This window comes from Coregonus lavaretus, assembly GCF_964263955.1.
Source record: "Coregonus lavaretus genome assembly, chromosome: 27".
In the NCBI taxonomy this organism is placed as follows: Eukaryota; Metazoa; Chordata; class Actinopteri; order Salmoniformes; family Salmonidae; genus Coregonus; species Coregonus lavaretus.
Window position 1 is genome coordinate 16,439,580 of NC_140014.1, and position 18,889 is coordinate 16,458,468.

The window sequence follows — 18,889 nt, forward strand, 5'->3', positions numbered from 1 at the left end:
TGCACTTGCAACGGCGAAAACCCTCTAAAACAATGGTGAACATTAGGTTGCAATATAGTAGCAGTGAGTCTGAATTTGTCCAATGAGTTAAAGTGTGCACCGTCACCCAATAACCACTAGATGTCACTCTAGCGCATCAAATGTGTAAATTAGATTGTAGGCGACACTTGTTCATCAAAGCTGTTGACTTGACGTTAATTGAATTCTCACAGACTCTTGCTGTGGACAATATACAGTACATTACCAAAAGTATGTGGACACCTGCTCATTGAACATCTCATTCCAAGATCATGGGAATATGGAGTTGGTCCCCCCTTTGCTGCTATAACAGCCTCCACTCTTCTGGGAGTCTGCTAAATGACTAAAATGTAAATGTAAATGTAAGTCTTTCCACTAGATATTGCGGGGACTTGCTCCCATTCAGCCACAAGAGCATTAGTGAGGTCAGGGCACTGATGTTGGGCGATTAGGCCTGGCTCTCTGTAGGCATTCCAATTAATCCCAAAGGTGTTCGATGGGGTTGAGGTCAGGGCTCTTTGCAGGCCTGTCAAGTTCTTCCACACCAATCTCGACAAACCATTTCTGTATGGACCTCGCTTTGTGCACGAGTGCATTTTCATGCTAAAAGAGGAAAGGGCCTTCCCCAAACTGTTGCCACAAAGTTGGAAGCACAGAATCGTCTAGAATGTCATTGTATGCTGTAGTGTTAAGATTTCCCTTCACTGGAACTAAGGGATCTAGCCCAAACCATGAAAAACAGCCCCAGACCATTATTCCTCCTCCACCAAACTTTACAGTTGGCACTATGCATTGGGGCAGGTAGCGTTCTCCTGGCATCCGCCAAACCCAGATTTGTCCGTCGGACTGCCAGATGGTGAAGCGTGATTCATCACTCCAGAGAACATGTTTCCACTGTTCCAGAGTCCAATGGCAGTGAGCTTTACACCACTCCAGCCAACGCTTGGCATTGCGCATGGTGATCTTTGGCTCGTGTGCGGCTGCTCGACCATGGAAACCCATTTAATGAAGCTCCCGACAAACAGTTATTGGGCTGACGTTGCTTCCAGAGGCAGTTTGGAACTCGGTAGTGAGTGTTGCAACCGAGGACAGATGATTTATACGCGCTACGTGCTTCAGCACTCAGCGGTCCCGTTCTGTGAGCTTGTGTGGCCTACCACTTTGCGGCTGAGCCGTTGTTTCTCCTAGAGGTTTCCACTTCACATTAACAGCACAGTTGACCGGGGCAGCTCTAGCCCAGCAGAAATGTGAATAACTGACTTGTTGGAAAGGTGACATCCTATGGCGTTGCCACGTTGAAAGTCACTGAGCTCTTCAGTAAGGCCATTCTACTGCCGATGTTTGTCTATGGAGATTGCATGGCGGCGTGCTCGATTTTATACACCTGTCAGCAACGGGTGTGGCTGATATAGCTGAATCCACTAATTTGATGGGGTGTCCACATACCTTTGTATATATAGTGTATATATCCACAGTCTGTTTAAACAATTACAATACGACTTGCCATAATCATATTGGTATTACAGACTGGTAAAAACATCATCATTGAATGAATTTCACAAAATATACCATTACGGAGGTGCCTTAGGAAAAAGGAAAGAAATATGTGTCACATCACGGTCCACTTATGGTTTTCTGGGAGGAAACTAAAGGAGGCTGCAGCATGGCTATCAACACTCTTCTCTCCCTGTGGGGAGCACAAACTGTAGCCATAACATTTGTCTAGCGCTCTGACTGGGGCTGTAATGTTTGTGGATGGTAGCTGCTATCTGCTCAGAGGATCGGATGCGGTGGGTTCTCCCTGTGCTAGAACACTAGTGGTAAACCAGACACATTCCTGGACCTGGAGAGGACGGCTATTATATAGAGGCTCCCCTCCTCTCTCTCTGTCTCCCCACTGACCTCAACCCTCATGGGGCTCCTGTGTCCTGACATGCCCCACTGTGCCCATACAGTGACAGGCAAACTATAGGGACATTCTCTTCTCTCTCTCCCTCTCTCTCTACCCTCTCTCCTCCTGTCTCTCTATCTCTCTGCCATTCTCTCTACGTTTCTCACATCCCCCTCTCATCCATATCAAGTAACACCATTGTCATCACCAAGTTACAATCATCTGGGCCATGGCTTTTGAAATGGATAGAAAGATGGAATTCAAAGATTTACATGCAATTCTGTTTCTATTGTTCTCATTCATTTTAGAACAAAAGTCTAAGCATGTCACATTAGAATGATTTAGCACTGAGTATTGTTTTGATACATGAAAAGGCAGTGGGGGAAATAAGGTAAGCCCTCCACCACTCATGTCAGAGCCCAATAGACTTCCTGGGAATGTGGATTTGTCACACCATTGTGGACTAAATCTCCCATCATGTTCCATGCTGAGAATTGTCACAGCACTTAACTAATATCCCCCAAGTCCTGCTCTGGAGCAAGTGGAGCGAGGGGCTTTCACTGGCAGATACAGAGTGGCCATTCTTCACTCGGGGTCTCTCATGCTGGGCCAGGGCCCCGGGCCGCAGAGCTGGTATCAGGTTCTTTACACTGCTCAGTGTGCTGCGACTACAGGAGATTGGCAAAGGCCCCCCATAGTTGCCTCGCACTGTGGCTCAACCCCGGCAGCGAAAACAGTTGACACATTGATTTAAAGGCCCAGTGCAGTCAAAGACTTGACTTTTTCTGTGTTTTACACATATTTCCACACTATGAGGTTGGAATAATACTGTGAAATTGGGACAATTATGATAAAGCCCTTTTAGTGTAAAAGCTGTTTGAAAAGACCACCTGAAATCTCAGTCTGTTTTGGTGGGATGGAAATACCACCTGAAAGTTCAGCCTGTTTTGGTGGGATGGAGTTTTGGCCTGCCTGGTGACATCACCAGGTGGTAAATTAGTTAATAGACCTATAAGAAAGAGAGTTCCAAACCTCTTTGCCAATAACAGCTAGTTTTCTGTTTTCCCCTCCCCACTCAGACCACTCCTAGACATTCTTGCTTGAGAAATTGCTCTTTGCTAAGAAGCAATTTTTGTTTCTTTTTGACCATTTTAATTTAAAACAATCACAGTAAGGTACATAACTGTTACCCAGAAATGATTTGATATCGAGATAAAAACAGCTGCATTGGACCTTTAACTCTTTGAGTACTGCTGTGGTCCATAATTCACTGAGCAATGAATATTCCCCCTCTCACCTACATACAGTCCTGTGAAAAAGTATTTGCCCCCTTTCTGATTTTCTTTATTTTTGCATATTTTCGATACTGAATGTTGTCAGATCTTCAACCAAAACTTAATATTAGATAAAGGGAACCTGAGTTACCAATAAATAAATTAATGTATACTTATTTTATTTATTTAATTAACAAAGTTATGCAACACCCAATTCCCCTGTGTGAAAAAGTGATTGCCCCCTTACACTCAATAACTGGTTGTGCCACCTTTAGCTGCATTTACTGCAACCAAATGCTTCCTGTAGTTGTTGATCAGTCTCACATCACTGTGGAGGAATTTTGCCCCACTCTTGCATGCAGAACTGCTTTAACTCAGTGACATTTGTGGGTTTTCAAGCATGAACTGCTTGTTTTCAAGCATGAACTGCTCGTTTCAAATCCTGCCACAACATCTCAATTGGGATCTTGGCTTTGACTAGACCATTCCAAAACTTCAAATTTGTTGCTTTTTAGCCATTTTCATGTAGACTTGATTGTGTGTTTTGGATCATTGTTTTGCTGCATGACCCAGCTGCTCTTCAGCTTCAGCTCACAGACAGCCTGACATTCTCCTGCAGAATTCTCTGATACATAGCTGAATTCATGGTTCCTTCTATTAAGGCAAGTCTTGCAGGTCCCGAGGCAGCAAAGCATCCCCAAACCATCACACTGCCACCACAATGCTTTACCGTTAGTATATGGTTCTTACTGTGGAATGCAGTGTTTGGTTTTCGCTAGAACATTCTTCCAAGAGTCTTGATGATCATCCAGGTTCTTTTTGTCAAACTTGAGTGAACTTTTTGGACAAGATGGGTCCCATTATGTCTGGCAAAAACCAAACACTGCATTCCACAGTAAGAACCTCATACCAATGGTCAAGCATGGTGGTACTAGGAGAATGTCAGGCCATCCATATCTGAGCTGAAGCTGAAGCACAGCTGGGTCATGCAGCAAGACATTGATCCAAAATACACAATCAAGTCTACATGAAAATGGTTAAAAACAAACAAATTTGAAGTTTTGGAATGGCCTAGTCAAAGTCCAGAACTAATCCCAATTGAGATGTTGTGGCAGGAACCCACAAATGTTGCTGAGTTAAAGTAGTTCTGCACAGAAGAGTGGGCCAAAATTCCTCCACAGCGACGTGAGAGACTGATCAACAACTACAGGAAGCATTTGGTTGGAGTAATTGCAGCTAAAGGTGGCACAACCAATTATTGAGTGTAAGGGGGCAATTACTTTTTCACACGGGCATTGGGTGTTGCATAACGTTGTTTATGAAATAAATAAATAAAGTATGTAATTGTTGTGTTATTTGTTCATGCAGGTTCCTTTTATCTAATATTAGGTTTTGGTTGAAGATCTGACAACATTCAGAATGAAAAATATGCAAAAGTAGAGAAAATTAGAAAGGGGGCAAATACTTTTTCACAGCACTGTACATGATCCCACACTCCTTCTGAAATTATTCACAGAGGAAAAAATGGAAAAGTGTATGGCTTATAGAGCACCTATTTCTCCCTCTCCCTGGGCCTTGACAAAGGCTTGACTTTAGTTCAAGGTTTTCTTGTTTGTGCACAATATCTCTTGGAGATCATGAACCTTTGGAGTAGTGATTTGTTCCTTTGTCACTAGCTGCTCTGTGGCCATATATCTGACCGCACTGGATGTGTATGCCTGCTAAGTGTGACTGAGGGATTGGCATTAACTCATGGCTCTCTGGGATATTACAGGAGGGGAGGAGGCAGGAAAGTGATCCCCAGAGGCTTGGCCGCTGAATGTTCCGATATCCCCCAGCCAGGTAATCCAATACCCACATCTGTCATGGCCAATAAGTGGCAGATCAATTTCCACTACGGCTCATTTTGAGGCGTAACAGTGGGTTATGTCCCGCTGCTGATAATAGCCTCCAGAATGGCCACTTTCATAGTTAGCTATTAACTGATATCATTTGAGTGGCAATGAAATGGCTCAAGATTGTGATTAAGAAGACCATGAAGAATAGTTTAGTGTCAGTGGTTGAGTATATGTACCACAACTCTTGTTTAATGTCTTATCTGTGTGATATAATGGGATTGTCTCAAAGGCCAGAGACATTCCTCACATAGCAGGAGGAGATCTCTCTCTCTCTCTCTCTCTCTCTCTCTCTCTCTCTCTCTCCCTCTCTCTCTCTCTCTCTCTCTCTCTCTCTCTCTCTCTCTCTCTCTCTCTCTCTCTCTCTCTCTCTCTCTCTCTCTCTCTCTCTCTCTCTCTCTCTCTCTCTCTCTCTCTCTCTCTCTCTCTCTCTCTCTCTCTCTCTCTCTCTCTCTCTCTCTCTCTCTCTCTCTCTCTCTCCTCTCTCTCTCTCTCTCTCTCTCTCTCTCTCTAAACCACTGGATCTAAAAAACAACCCTTTAATGGATAATGATTTATCACTTTGCCATATCTTATCACTGTTCATTGAATTGTGTAAGCAATGCTAAGTCTGTGTGTTTCATTCATCCAGGAGTACTGGGCTTCTCATCACCACTGAGTGTGTGTGGATTAACAGAATCATGAAGGATTGGGAGGTGAGGATGGAGACAAGGAGCCAGAGGAGCCACTCTGAACCACTCTGAACCAGTGGAGTGGAGACAGAGTTTATGGACACAAAACAGATTATGTTAGAGGTCAGGGGTCAAGCCAGAGAGCAGAGATGTCCTTACCGCTTGAGAGAAGGACCAGGATCGAATATGAGGTTGGCTGTATCTGAGGAGGAGAGAGGAGAGAATGAGGCAAGATTAGAAAACAAAGCATCTAGCATATCATCTAGTCTAGACCAATGACTAAATTAGTCAGGGGGCAAATGGGTAACATTGACTAGTCAAAACCACTCATTCTACCCTCTGCATCAACCTCAACATACCACAGAGGCACTTACTGTACCATTTAGGTTTGGGAATGATAAATACAGGAAGTCAAAAATCTTAGTGCATCCTTGGCTCAAACATAGGCACTCATTATCTTTATCTTGGTTCCATTTCAGTTAACTTTCATATATAATTTGCTGCAATAAAATGGATCTTGTGGCAAAAATAGTGCCGTTTTTTTCTGTCTGTGTCGGGACAGTGGTGATATATCAGGCAAACAGCCACTGCAGTATGGTGCACAGAGAGCTATCGGCCAATTCTCAAAATACATAGATTTACGTCAGCAGGCTACAGGCCTCGCCCTGCAATCTTAGGGTATGAAGTCGTCTTAGCTTGTTTTTCCTGTCTGTCAATTGCTTACATCTTTCCCCCCATAGTTAGCAAATCCAGACCTTTTACTGCTGTCTCATATGGTTGGTGTAAGATGTCTGAGACATAATGGTGAGATAGTTAATACCTCTGTGTATGAAAAATGTATGCACTCACTAACTGTAAGTCGCTCTGGATAAGAGCATCTGCTAAATGACTAAAATGTAAAAATGTGCCTTCCTCTGCTTTTTGGCTGTGTGTAAGTGGAGTAGCTAGTTACTTTTGAGTGTCCTAAACTTGTTACTGAATATCCATAATCAAGTATTTGAATGTACATGCAAATAATTGCTCCACCGCCTACTGTATTGTGTAACAGTGATCAGAAATCTTAATATGTGGGCATTCATCAAGTGTGACAAACAGGCTGAGACGAAGGGGGGGGGGGGGGGGGGGGGGGGGGTATGCGCGTGTTGGGGTTAACACCCCCTCAGGGCCAATGAAAGGCCATGGAACCTCTACCAAACAGATGGGGGCGACTGTTCCCTCCACCATCGTCACAGTCAGTAGGTTGGAGCAGCTATTTATAGAGTTTGTTGGGAAAATCATCATTTGTCATACCCCGTCATCATTTTTTATTCCTCTTGTAGGATGTCATCCAAGTGAGGTTAATTTAATTTCAATAAGGGGAATCAGATGTCTTGAATGATTTTGAATCCCAAAATAGGAACTAGCCTCATTCAAAGTCCTCTATTTCCAAACAGAAGGATCTGACCCATTCTTTCTGGGTCTTATTCATTTGAAGAATGTCACGCTTGAGGTTGTAACACTATTTGAGGTCCTGTCTGTCTGTGGTCTAGCATGTTGTCTCCCAGTAGTCTATCTGTCCGTCTTTTTGTCTGGTCCGGAGACACTTGAAACCCTCCCTCTTTAAGGAATACCTGAAAAATATATTGGGTGGTTGTCCCACTGGCTATCCTATGTTGAATGCACCTATTTGTAAGTCGCTCTGGATAAGAGTGTCTGCTAAATGACTTAAATGTAAACGGTCCTCTGACACCATGACACTGAGGTTAGTTTTCTACCACATACTTTCACTGGTTGTTAAAATCCAGTTCAGACCACCAACCCAACCACCCCTGGCCTGGTTAAAAACATGCCACTATTCCCTGACTGACTGGTGGCTCCATAAGTGAGATGACACCAACTATGAGGGGTATTTGAGATACTGTATACCCTTCTAGCATATACCATTTGATCTATAGGCCTCATACATCATATGCTTACAGTACAGCACAACTGTAAATTAGAATGGGTTATATTGTGAGTGTTATGGTTGACTATGAGTCATATGAGTGATGTAATATGACCACCCACCTGTTGAGGAAGCCACTGCTGGAGCACCAGTCGGACACCTGTGTGAGTGATGGACACAGATAATAAACTCATTCATTACCCAGCACTGGCCAACTTGGTCACTTTCCCTGGGTCTTCAGGCCTTGTGGGTTGGTTACCACATTGGACTGTCTTGCTAAGATCATTGAAAGGCAATGGAGGCAAGAGCTGCTCTACTGTAGCCTCAAAATTTGATATTAATGTAAATCCTTGATATTTTAAGGACATAACACCTAAGCAGCTAATTTAAATCAGTGTTGATTTACTAATGTGTTAAGTGCATGGCACAATCGCTGATTTGCCCCAAAGCTTATTGCATATATAAAGAAAGTAGGGAGCATGTCACTGAACACACCATCAATTCTCCTGCGAAGAAAATGGTGAATAGAAGAGGGCAAATCTGTCAACATACAGTACATACATACAGTACCAGTCAAAAGTTTGGACACACCTATTCATTCAAGGGTTTTTCTTTATTTTTACTATTTTCTACATTGTAGAATAATAGTGAAGACATCAAAACTATGAAATAATACACATGGAATCATGTAGTAACAACAAATCCAAATATATTTTATATTTTAGATAGTAGCCACCCTTTACCTTGATGACAGCTTTGCACACTCTTGAAAGTATCTTAACCAGCTTCACCTGGAATGCTTTTCCAACAGTCTTGAAGGAGTTCCCACATATGCTGAGCACTTGTTGGCTGCTTTTCCTTCACTCTGCGGTCCAACTCATCTCAAACCGTCTCAATTGGGTTGAGGTCGGGTGATTATGGAAGCCAGGTCATCTGATGCAGCACTCCATCACTCTCCTTCTTGGTCAAATAGCCCTTACACAGCTTGGAGGTGTGTTTTGGGTCATTGTCCTGTTGAAAAACAAATGATAGTCCCTAAGCGCAAACCAGATGGGATGGCGTATCGCTGCAGAATGCTGTGGTAGCCATGCTGGTTAAGTGTCACCAGCAAAGCACCCCCACACCATCACACCTCCTCCTCCATGCTTCACGGTGGGAACCACACACGCGGAGATCATCCGTTCACCTACTCTGTGTCTCACAAAGACATGGCGGTTGGAACCAAAAATCTCAAATTTGGACTCACCAGACCAAAGGACAGATTTCCACCGGTCTAATGTCCATTGCTCGTGTTTCTTGGCCCAAGCAAGTCTCTTCTTCTTATTGGTGTCCTTTAGTAGTGGGTTCTTTGCAGCAATTCGACCATGAAGGCCTGATTTACGCAGTCTCCTTTGAACAGTTGATGTTGAGATGTGTCTGTTTCTTGAACTCTGAAGCATTTATTTGGGCTGCAATCTGAGGTGCCGTTAACTCTAATGAACTTATCCTCTGCAGCAGAGGTAACTCTGGGTCTTCTTTTCCTGTGGCGGTCCTCATGAGAGCCAGTTTCATCATAGCGCTTGATGGATTTTGCGACTGCACTTGAAGAAACTTTCAAAGTTCTTGAAATGTTCCAGATTGACTGACCTTCATGTCTTAAAGTAATGATGGACTGTCGTTTCTCTTTGCTTATTTGAGCAGTTCTTGCCATAATATGGACTTTGTCTTTTACCAAATAGGGCTATCTTCTGTATTTGTATTTATTACGGATCCCCATTAGCGGCTGCCAAGGCAGCAGCTACTCTTCCTGGGGTCCAACCACCATTTACATCAATAAAACAATACATAACACATCACCTTATTTCACACTACTCTACCATAACATATTTACAATACAAAATCAATAATACAGCAAAATAACAATATTAAAATGTGTGTGTGTAGAGTGCGTGTGTTAGCATGTGTTTGCGAATGCTGTGTGTGTGCCTGTGTGTGTGTGTGTGTCTCTTCACAGTCCACGCTGTTCCATAAAGTGTAGTTTTATCTGTTTTTTTAAATCTGATTTTACTGCTTGACTGAGTTATATGATGTGGAATAGAGTTCCATGTAGTCATGGCTCTATGTAGTACTGTGCGTTTCCCGTAGTCTGTTCTGGACTTGGGGACTGTGAAGAGATCTCTGGTGGCATGTCTCGTGGGGTATGCATGGGTGTCCGAGCTGTGTGCCAGCATTCCAAACAGACAGCTCGGCATATTCAGCTTGTCTACACCTCTTAAAAAAACAAGCAGTGATGAAGTCAATCTCTTCCACTCTAAGCCAGGAGAGACTAACATGCATGTCATTAATGTTAGCTCTCTGTGTACTTTTAAGGGCCAGCCATGCTGCCCTGTTCTGAGCCAACTGCAATTTTCCCAAGTCCCTCCTTGTGGCACCTGACCACACTACTGAACAGTAGTCTAGGTGCGACAAAACTAGGGCCTGTAGGACCTGCCTTGTTGATAGTGTTGTTAAGAAGGCAGAGCAGTTATTTCAATCGCTGTAGCAGCTGATGTGTATAGTGTTGAGTCATCCGCATACATAGACGCTTTATTCAAAGCCAGTGGCATGTTGTTAGTAAAGATGGAAAAAAGTAAGGGGCCTAAACAGCTGCCCTGGGGAATTCCTGATTCTACCTGGATTAAGTTTGAGAGGTTTCCATTAAATAACACCCTCTGGGTTCTGTTAGACAAGTAACTCTTTATCCACATTATAGCAGGGGGTGTAAAGCCATAACACATACGTTTTTCCAGCAGCAGATTATGATCGATAATGTCAAAAGCCGCACTGAAGTCTAACAAAACAGCCCCCACAATCTTTTTATCATCAATTTCTCTCAGCCAATCATCAGACATTTGTGTAAGTGCTATGCTTGTTGAATGTCCTTCTCTATAAGCATGCTGAAAGTTTGTTGTTAATTTGTTTACTGTAAAATAGCATTGTATCTGGTCAAACACCATTTTTTCCAATAGTTTACTAAGTCTGGTCGGCTATTTGAGCCAGTAAAAGGGGGCTTTACTATTATTAGGTAACGGAATGACTTTTGCTTCCCTCCAAGCCTTGGGGCACATACATTCTAGTAGGCTTAAATTGAAAATATGGCAAATAGGAGTGGCAATATCGTCCGCTATTATCCTCAGTAATTTTCCATCCAAGTTGTCAGACCCCGGTGGCTTGTCATTGTTAATAGACAACAATAATTTTTTCTCCTCTTCCACACTCACTTTACGGAATTCAAAATTACAATGCTTGTCTTTCATTTATACTTGGATGTGTAGTGTCAGCAATTGTTGCTGGCATGTCATGCCTAATTTAGCTAATCTTGCCAATTAAAGTAGTTGGTAATATCAGTTGGTTTTGTGATGAATGAGCCACCTGATTCAATGAATGATGAAGCTGAGTTTGCCTTTTTTACCCAAATTTCATTTTAGGTGCTCCAAAACTTTTTACTATCATTCTTTATGTCAGTTATCCTTGTTTCATAGTGTTGTTTCTTCTTCCTTTTATTCAGTTTAGTCACATGATTTCTCAATTTACATTTACATTTAAGTTGCCAATCGGTTGTGCAGCCAGACTTATTTGCCTTTCCGTTTGCCTCATCCCTCTCAACCATACAATTTTTCAATTCCTCATCAATCCACGGGGATTTGACAGTTTTTACAGTCATCTTCTTAATGGGTGCGTGCTTATTAGTAACTGGAATAAGCAATTTAATAAATGCGTCAAGTGCAGTGTCTGTCTGTTCCTCATTACACACCATGGACCAACATATATTCTTTACATCAACAACATAGGAATCACTACAAAACTTATTGTATGACCTCTTATACACAATATTAGGCTCAGCCTTTGGAACTTTGGTTTTCCTGTATACCAACCCTACCTTGTCACAACACAACTGATTGGCTCAAACGCATTAAGAAGGAAAGGAATTCCACAAATTCATTTTTAACAAGGCACACCTGTTAATTGAAATCCATTCCAGGTGACTACCTCATGAAGCTGGTTGAGAGAATGCCAAGAGTGTGCAAAGCTGTCATCAAGGCAAAGGGTGCTACTTTGAAGAATCTAAAATATATTTTGATTTGTTTAACACTTTTTTGGTTACTACATGATTCCATGTGTGTTATTTCATAGTTTTGATGTCTTCACTATTATTCTACAATGTAGAAAATAGCAAAAATAAAGAAAAACCCTTGAATGAGTAGGTGTGTCCAAACTTTTGACTGGTACTGTACATCTTTCCCTTTTCACATCAACATCATGCAAGGCTGTGGCTTTTGTTAGAAGTTAGCAAATATAGCAGGGAGAAGCAAAGAGCAGGTTGTCTTTTGTTCCACCACAGACACTCAGCACATGCAGATTAGACGGCAGGTTATCATAGCTGGGCAGGCTACGGCAGGGCTCAGAGAAGGTTATGAAGAAGAAAGATTAAATCAGAAACAGGTGGCCCCCAGACAACCAGTAAAATCATGCAGAGAAAGAGAGACAGGGGAGGGGCAGGGAGATTAATGAAACATTCCTTTATTTTGATGTAGAAATGTGCAAAAGTCAATGTTGTTCTTTTCTATTGTTATGATTTTCTAAAGCCAATTGGTCTGCCAGTTAAAAAAAATAAAAAATGTAACAAAGAAAATAAAGTGAGTCCTGAGTGCAATTCAGATGTAGATTTTTATTATTTTTTATTTAACCTTTATTTAACTAGGCAAGTCAGTTAAGAACAAATTCTTATTTACAATGACGGCCTACACCGGCCAAACCCGGACGATGCTGGGCCATACAGAGGTTAAAAGACTGCATATGTCAAGCAAGATATCTTGACAGTTCAATAAGACATATGCGTCATTCTCCCTAAATCGAACATTGGTTCATTTAAGTTTTATAAAGGCAGTTGCATAATACAGTGAGGGAAAAAAGTATTTGATCCCCTGCTGATTTTGTACTTTTGCCCACTGACAAAGAAATGATCAGTCTATAATTGTAATGGTAGGTTTATTTGAACAGTGAGAGACAGAATAACAACAAAAGAATCCAGAAAAACGCATGTCAAAAATGTTATAAATTGATTTTTTCATTTTAATGAGGAAAATAAGTATTTGACCCCCTCTCAATCAGAAAGATTTCTGGCTCCCAGGTGTCTTTTATACAGGTAACGAGCTGAGATTAGGAGCACACTCTTAAAGGGAGTGCTCCTAATCTCAGCTTGTTACCTGTATAAAAGACACCTGTCCACAGAAGCAATCAATCAGATTCCAAACTCTCCACCATGGCCAAGACCAAAGAGCTCTCCAAGGATGTCAGGGACAAGATTGTAGAACTACACAAGGCTGGAATGGGCTACAAGACCATCGCCAAGCAGCTTGGTGAGAAGGTGACAACAGTTGGTGCGATTATTCGCAAATGGAAGAAACACAAAATAACTGTCAATCTCCCTCGGCCTGGGGCTCCATGCAAGATCTCACCTCGTGGAGTTGCAATGATCATGAGAACGGTGAGGAATCAGCCCAGAACTACACGGGAGGATCTTGTCAATGATCTCAAGGCAGCTGGGACCATAGTCACCAAGAAAACAATTGGTAACACACTACGCCGTGAAGGACTGAAATCCTGCAGCGCCCGCAAGGTCCCCCTGCTCAAGAAAGCACATATACAGGGCCGTCTGAAGTTTGCCAATGAACATCTGAAGGATTCAGAGGAGAACTGGGTGAAAGTGTTGTGGTCAGATGAGACCAAAATGGAGCTCTTTGGCATCAACTCAACTCGCCGTGTTTGGAGGGTGTTTTTCTGCTAAGGGGACAGGACAACTTCACAGGATCAAAGAGACGATGGACGGGGCCTTGTACCATCACATCTTGGGTGAGAACCTCCTTCCCTCAGCCAGGGCATTGAAAATGGGTTGTGGATGGGTATTCCAGCATGACAATGACCCAAAACACACGGCCAAGGCAACAAAGGAGTGGCTCAAGAAGAAGCACATTAAGGTCCTGGAGTGGCCTAGCCAGTCTCCAGACCTTAATCCCATAGAAAATCTGTGGAGGGAGCTGAAGGTTCGAGTTGCCAAACGTCAGCCTCAAAACTTTAATGACTTGGAGAAGATCTGCAAAGAGGAGTGGGACAAAATCCTTCCTGAGATGTGTGCAAACCTGGTGGCCAACTACAAGAAACGTCTGACCTCTGTGATTGCCATCAAGGGTTTTGCCACCAAGTACTAAGTCATGTTTTGCAGAGGGGTCAAATACTTATTTCCCTCATTAAAATGCAAATCAATTTATAACATTTTTGACATGTGTTTTTCTGGATTTTGTTGTTGTTATTCTGTCTCTCACTGTTCAAATAAACCTACCATAAAAATTATAGACTGATCATTTCTTTGTCAGTGGGCAAACGTACAAAATCAGCAGGGGATCAAATACTTTTTCCCCCTCACTGTAAGCATGGCCACAGAGAGAGAGGGAGAAGGTAACTTTAGCTTGGCTATCCAGTTTCACCACATGCTTTGAAAACAGAAGTAGAGTTCATTCTCAAAGGTCAAGCAAATTAGGCCAGAGTCCAGAATAGGTTTATGCCCCTGAAGTGCTCCTCTATGGTGAATATAGACACTGAAAGTGACAATTCTAACTAACACTCAGAGGCTTTGGACAAGTACCAATATAACAATCCATTTATAATCTAGTTCTTCAGTGAAAAAAAACATTAAAATAAAGACAAAACAAATGAAAACTGGAATCAACTGCACCTTTAATAATATACTATCGAAATGTTACAAAAGGCAGGTATAAAGGTACAATAAAAAAAATAAAAATAAAAACATTGTGACATCTCGTGGTATTTAATAATACTGTTAGTTAAACTCGTGTTTTAACGCTTGTTATAAGCTATCCATAGCATCTCACTAGGCTATCGGTGCTGATAACAGAAGGCTTTCTGGCCAGTGACTCCAGAAAGATACTTAACCTACACATCTTTGTTCACAAGGCTAATTGTAGACAAACAGCTGTGAGCATCCTTTGAGCAGGGTCATCACAGAGCAGTGTCTACAGCTTCCAGAACAAGGCAGGACATGGGACTGTAGAGAAGAGTGCATAGCTAATCACTGGTACGTTGAAACAGTATTTTGTCACTCGCCAATGCAGCATCAATCTGTCAAATGACAGTAAAGAGTTCCTATATGCATAGCTTTTAATAGAGGCAACTATTGGCAGTGTGTAGTTTAACTGAACACTAACAAGGACATGACATGAAATAAACAGCTAAAATCTAATACAAGTACAGTAAAAACCTGAAAAGCCTTTTTTCTTTGTTTCTCAAATAAAAACATACCATTGGCAACTGAACATTTTACAATTTAGCAGGGAGTAGCCTATCTTAGTGATATAACTTTAAATATATACAGAAAATAGTTCCAAGAAGGTACAAGGCCGATATGTCCTAAAAACCTGAATTATTCCTCTTGTCCATTTGTAGACAGATAGACATTACCTCTTGGTAAAACCTCTACCTCGAAATACAAGTTTGCATGCATGTGCTGGTGTGGCAGCCAGCTCACTGAGTATTCCTACGTTTATCTGATTGTGCTTCTGAGATGGGATTGGTTGGTAGTTGGTAGGGGATTGAGATTGGTTAGGAGTGATGCAACAGAACACAATGAGTTAACTACTAACTCACGGCGGTGTAGTAGTACAGTAGTAGGTAGGCAGGGAGAAAGTGTGAGAGAGGAGAGCCCATTGCAAACAGACGGAGGACAAAAGGCACTGAGGAGGAGACAGACAGGAACAGGAAGCCCGGGACAGGAAGCACATCATCAGTGAGTCAATAGCTTAAGCCGCGTGATCCAACTGACCAGTAGCGAGGGCTCTGCCGGGGGGCGTTTGGAGGCAGGGGCTACGGGGGTCTTTTTGCTGTCCAGGTCGTGGTCCTGGTAGGGGATGGTGGCGCTGTTGTGAAGGTCCTGGTTGGCATAGTAGCGGCTGCCCCGGATGTGGTCCACCCCTCGGACCAGCTGCCGTTCCCCCACTGGCCTGTAGGTCGGCGCCACTGATGGGACCTCCTCAGCGATTGTGGGGATCCGCTCGTTGCTCAGGTATCTGTACAGGAGATCCTCGCCTGGAGGGGACAGTGGAGGGAAATGCACATCTTTAGTACAATTCTCTTACAAAAAAAGTCATACTTTGTACAAACACACGTTATTGAGAATAGCTTGTTGATTTTAGGGCATATCTTCAGTAGTCCTTAAATGTATTATAGAGAAGCACTGTCACATAAAAAAGAGGAGTACACTGGATCTCTACAGCACGTGTTGGCCATGGAGGAGCATTGCACAGGCATCTCAGCCAATTAAAGAATTCACCCACTCCTCTACCATTGCAGTGTAAATGGGTCTCCAGCAGAGAGACTGTATGATAGCTCTGTCTGTGCATTCAAAGCCATGTGTCTGTTCTCTCAAAGGAGACCAGGGGATGAGGAACTGATCTTGTTGGTGTAAACTCTAGTTAATCCAATCTTGGCAAGAGCTACAGTATGGCTCTCAGTTGACACTAATCACATGCTTCATTCATTGGTAAATTAAGCAGAGGTGTCATTGGAGGGGTGAATTCTATCATGTGTTCTCATGTATTTAGCTGTTGAAGGTGTGAACTGGATAATCTGATTGAGGTTGTGGTCCATTCGATTTCTGGTGGTTAAGTTGTTGTTCTGCAGTAACTCAGAAGATGGGTGAATGGCGTGTGTTTGTTACCTTTCCGGCCTTGTGTCCAGGGCTTGGCATAGGGATCTGCCACTCCAAGACAGGTGTCCACTGGCATGGAGAGGGGGCGGGGCTTACCTATGCAGAAATAACAAAAAGTTTGAATATTTTGTCTCTCTGGTTTTGAATATTGACTTGAATTCTATAATGAGTGGGCCTTGTGACTGTGGGGTAGGATACTACTAACCACGAGACGAGGTGTTGCGTTCCCTCATCCTGGGCTGAATTACGTTGGCCTCGATGGGGTAGACCACGCCCAGCTTGTCATAGTCTGCGATGGTGAAGCGTTTTCGACTCTCCAGGTCCAGGAAGGAATTGGGCGACTCAGAACCCTTTGGTCTGATTTTACTGATGCTAGAGTAGGAGCTGATCTTACTCTCTCTGTGGACAGAAAATACTGATTAGCATCAATGTCCCATTTCATATGGGCGAGAGCACAAGGACAGAGATAAAATGAGTGAAATTTGCTTTATGCTGTTGCTCAGTCCCTAACTAAAGTTGCTGTGGATATGAGAGTCCACTAAATGGCTAAACAAATATATGATTCACTATCTGGTAAACATGGTGAATGCAGCAACAGCCTGCTCACTGCCATACATGGACAGAGAGGGAGGGAGAGAGACAGTGAGAGAGGGAGGGCGTCTGAGGAGGCAGATGAAACAGAGAGGCTGTTGCATAATGTCTGTGTGGCGTGAGCGGAGCAGGATGGAGACTGTACAACAGAATGTGCTCTGCTGTGGGGGTTTATAGGCGAGAGGCAAGGGGCGAATGATCAGGGGGCTGAACCACTCATTTTCCAGACTTCAAAGCCAGGAGCATGGAGCTGGAGAATGAGTGTAGGATGTCTGTCGGGCAGAACACAGCAAATTCTAAACCTATAACTTGGGGCTAAAGTTTTTCCTGGTAACCCTCCTGGGTCTAGTGTACTTACAGGGGTACACACCGTGGAGTGTAGGGTACTAAGGGGGGAGGGGGGATGTACAGGTCCAGGATGGCTGGTTTCTCCTTCTTGGTGGAGCAGTCTGTGGACCAGCCTGGAGACTGGGTTTTGTTCAGGGAAGGGGTGCTCTGAGAAATAAAAAAGACAATCCGTCAGAAAATGCTCCCCTCATAGGACCTAGTATAACTGATGGTGGGCAAACAGCCAGCAGCATAGCTACATTACATGGATATATGTCTTAAGAGGTATCTACTATTTACATACTGTATAAAATCTAAACATAACTTGTTGGCAAGGAAGAGCGTTTCCCCATATGTCACATCCTATAGTCTACTCTAGCCGATTACTTTAGTATTTTTAAACTTCCAACATTCATTCCAGTAACGAATGGTTGATTACCTAAAGTCTCCACTACTGTATTTACATACCCTAGCCAAGTCATTCTAAACACTACTTGTTAGGAAGGAGGTGGATTACCGTACATATGGCAGGTCACTGACTAGGTATCCCTTTCCCTTTCCTATCCTACATTATATTTGCATATGTCTCTTTAAATCATTACAACCCTATTTAGAGAATCAAATCAAATCATATTTTATTGGTCACATACACATATTTAGCAGATGTTATTGTGGGTGTAGTGAAATGCTTGTGTTCCTAGCTCCAACAGTGCAGTAGCATCTAATGAATGGAACGATTTTGAGGGTAATCCAAAATAGCTGCAGCAACATACTTTTAAGAAACCATACTATTCTACCACAGCTCTGGTGCCATTTTAAAACCACACTACTTGGTAAATTGACCATGTTCAGTTTCACTCTGTGTCAAACACAGTAGATACTGGTACGTCTACTCTCTCCTCCTCCCCTATAACCAGGATACCTGTAGAACCCAGAGTGTCACTCCTGAATCACTGTGTGTGATCCACCATTGTTTAACACACCGACTCCTCTCTCTTATGATTAAACTCAAGATGTAGTGCTTTGATTCCTGACACCTTGTTCAAACACGGCGGTGGACAAGTCCAGAATGATCTGGTGTCTTTGTGATGAAAGGTTCTTTGTTAAGTGAAACCATCTCTGGTCTGATATCATGTGATCTGATCTTCCCAAGGCAGAAGCAGCCTCCAGAGGCAAACGAGGCAGTGCCAGGACCAGAGCACAGGTTCGGTTACAACAGCCTATTGTTCAATATGGAGCACCAGTTACTGCAGTCAGGGCTCAGGTGCATTGCTGTGGCTAAGAGCTTAGCCAGATCCTAATTGTCCCCATATGAGAAGAGTGGTGAATTGGATTACCATTACATAACTTTATTAACACAGACTTGATTCTCCGCTAACACAAACCTTTGGGGTTTTAACGTTCTCAAAAGAGGGTGTACCCAAGCCCTTTGTGAGCTGAATCACTGAGCGACCTATTGAAAGACTTGTCTTCCATGGAGACTGGTTGACTAGCCACATCAATACAGGCCATACCACTGGGGATTCCCACACTACTGCTGGATGTTGATCTGATTCTA

At 42.9% G+C, this 18,889-nt stretch overlaps 1 protein-coding gene across 1 annotated transcript in view; it reads right to left on the reverse strand.

Annotated features, from left to right (window-relative positions):
• The window catches only part of LOC311102748 (connector enhancer of kinase suppressor of ras 3-like), a 72,069-nt gene that overhangs the window by 12,325 nt on the left and 40,855 nt on the right, over nt 1-18,889 (reverse strand). Inside the window, exons 10-15 of the mRNA XM_084144135.1 lie at nt 17,363-17,499; nt 16,619-16,812; nt 16,423-16,509; nt 15,529-15,791; nt 7,796-7,833; nt 5,909-5,951 (exon numbers count right to left, since the gene is read on the reverse strand). Coding sequence (XP_084000261.1) covers nt 5,909-5,951; nt 7,796-7,833; nt 15,529-15,791; nt 16,423-16,509; nt 16,619-16,812; nt 17,363-17,499 — 762 coding nt within the window. The remainder of the gene's footprint in view (nt 1-5,908; nt 5,952-7,795; nt 7,834-15,528; nt 15,792-16,422; nt 16,510-16,618; nt 16,813-17,362; nt 17,500-18,889) is intronic.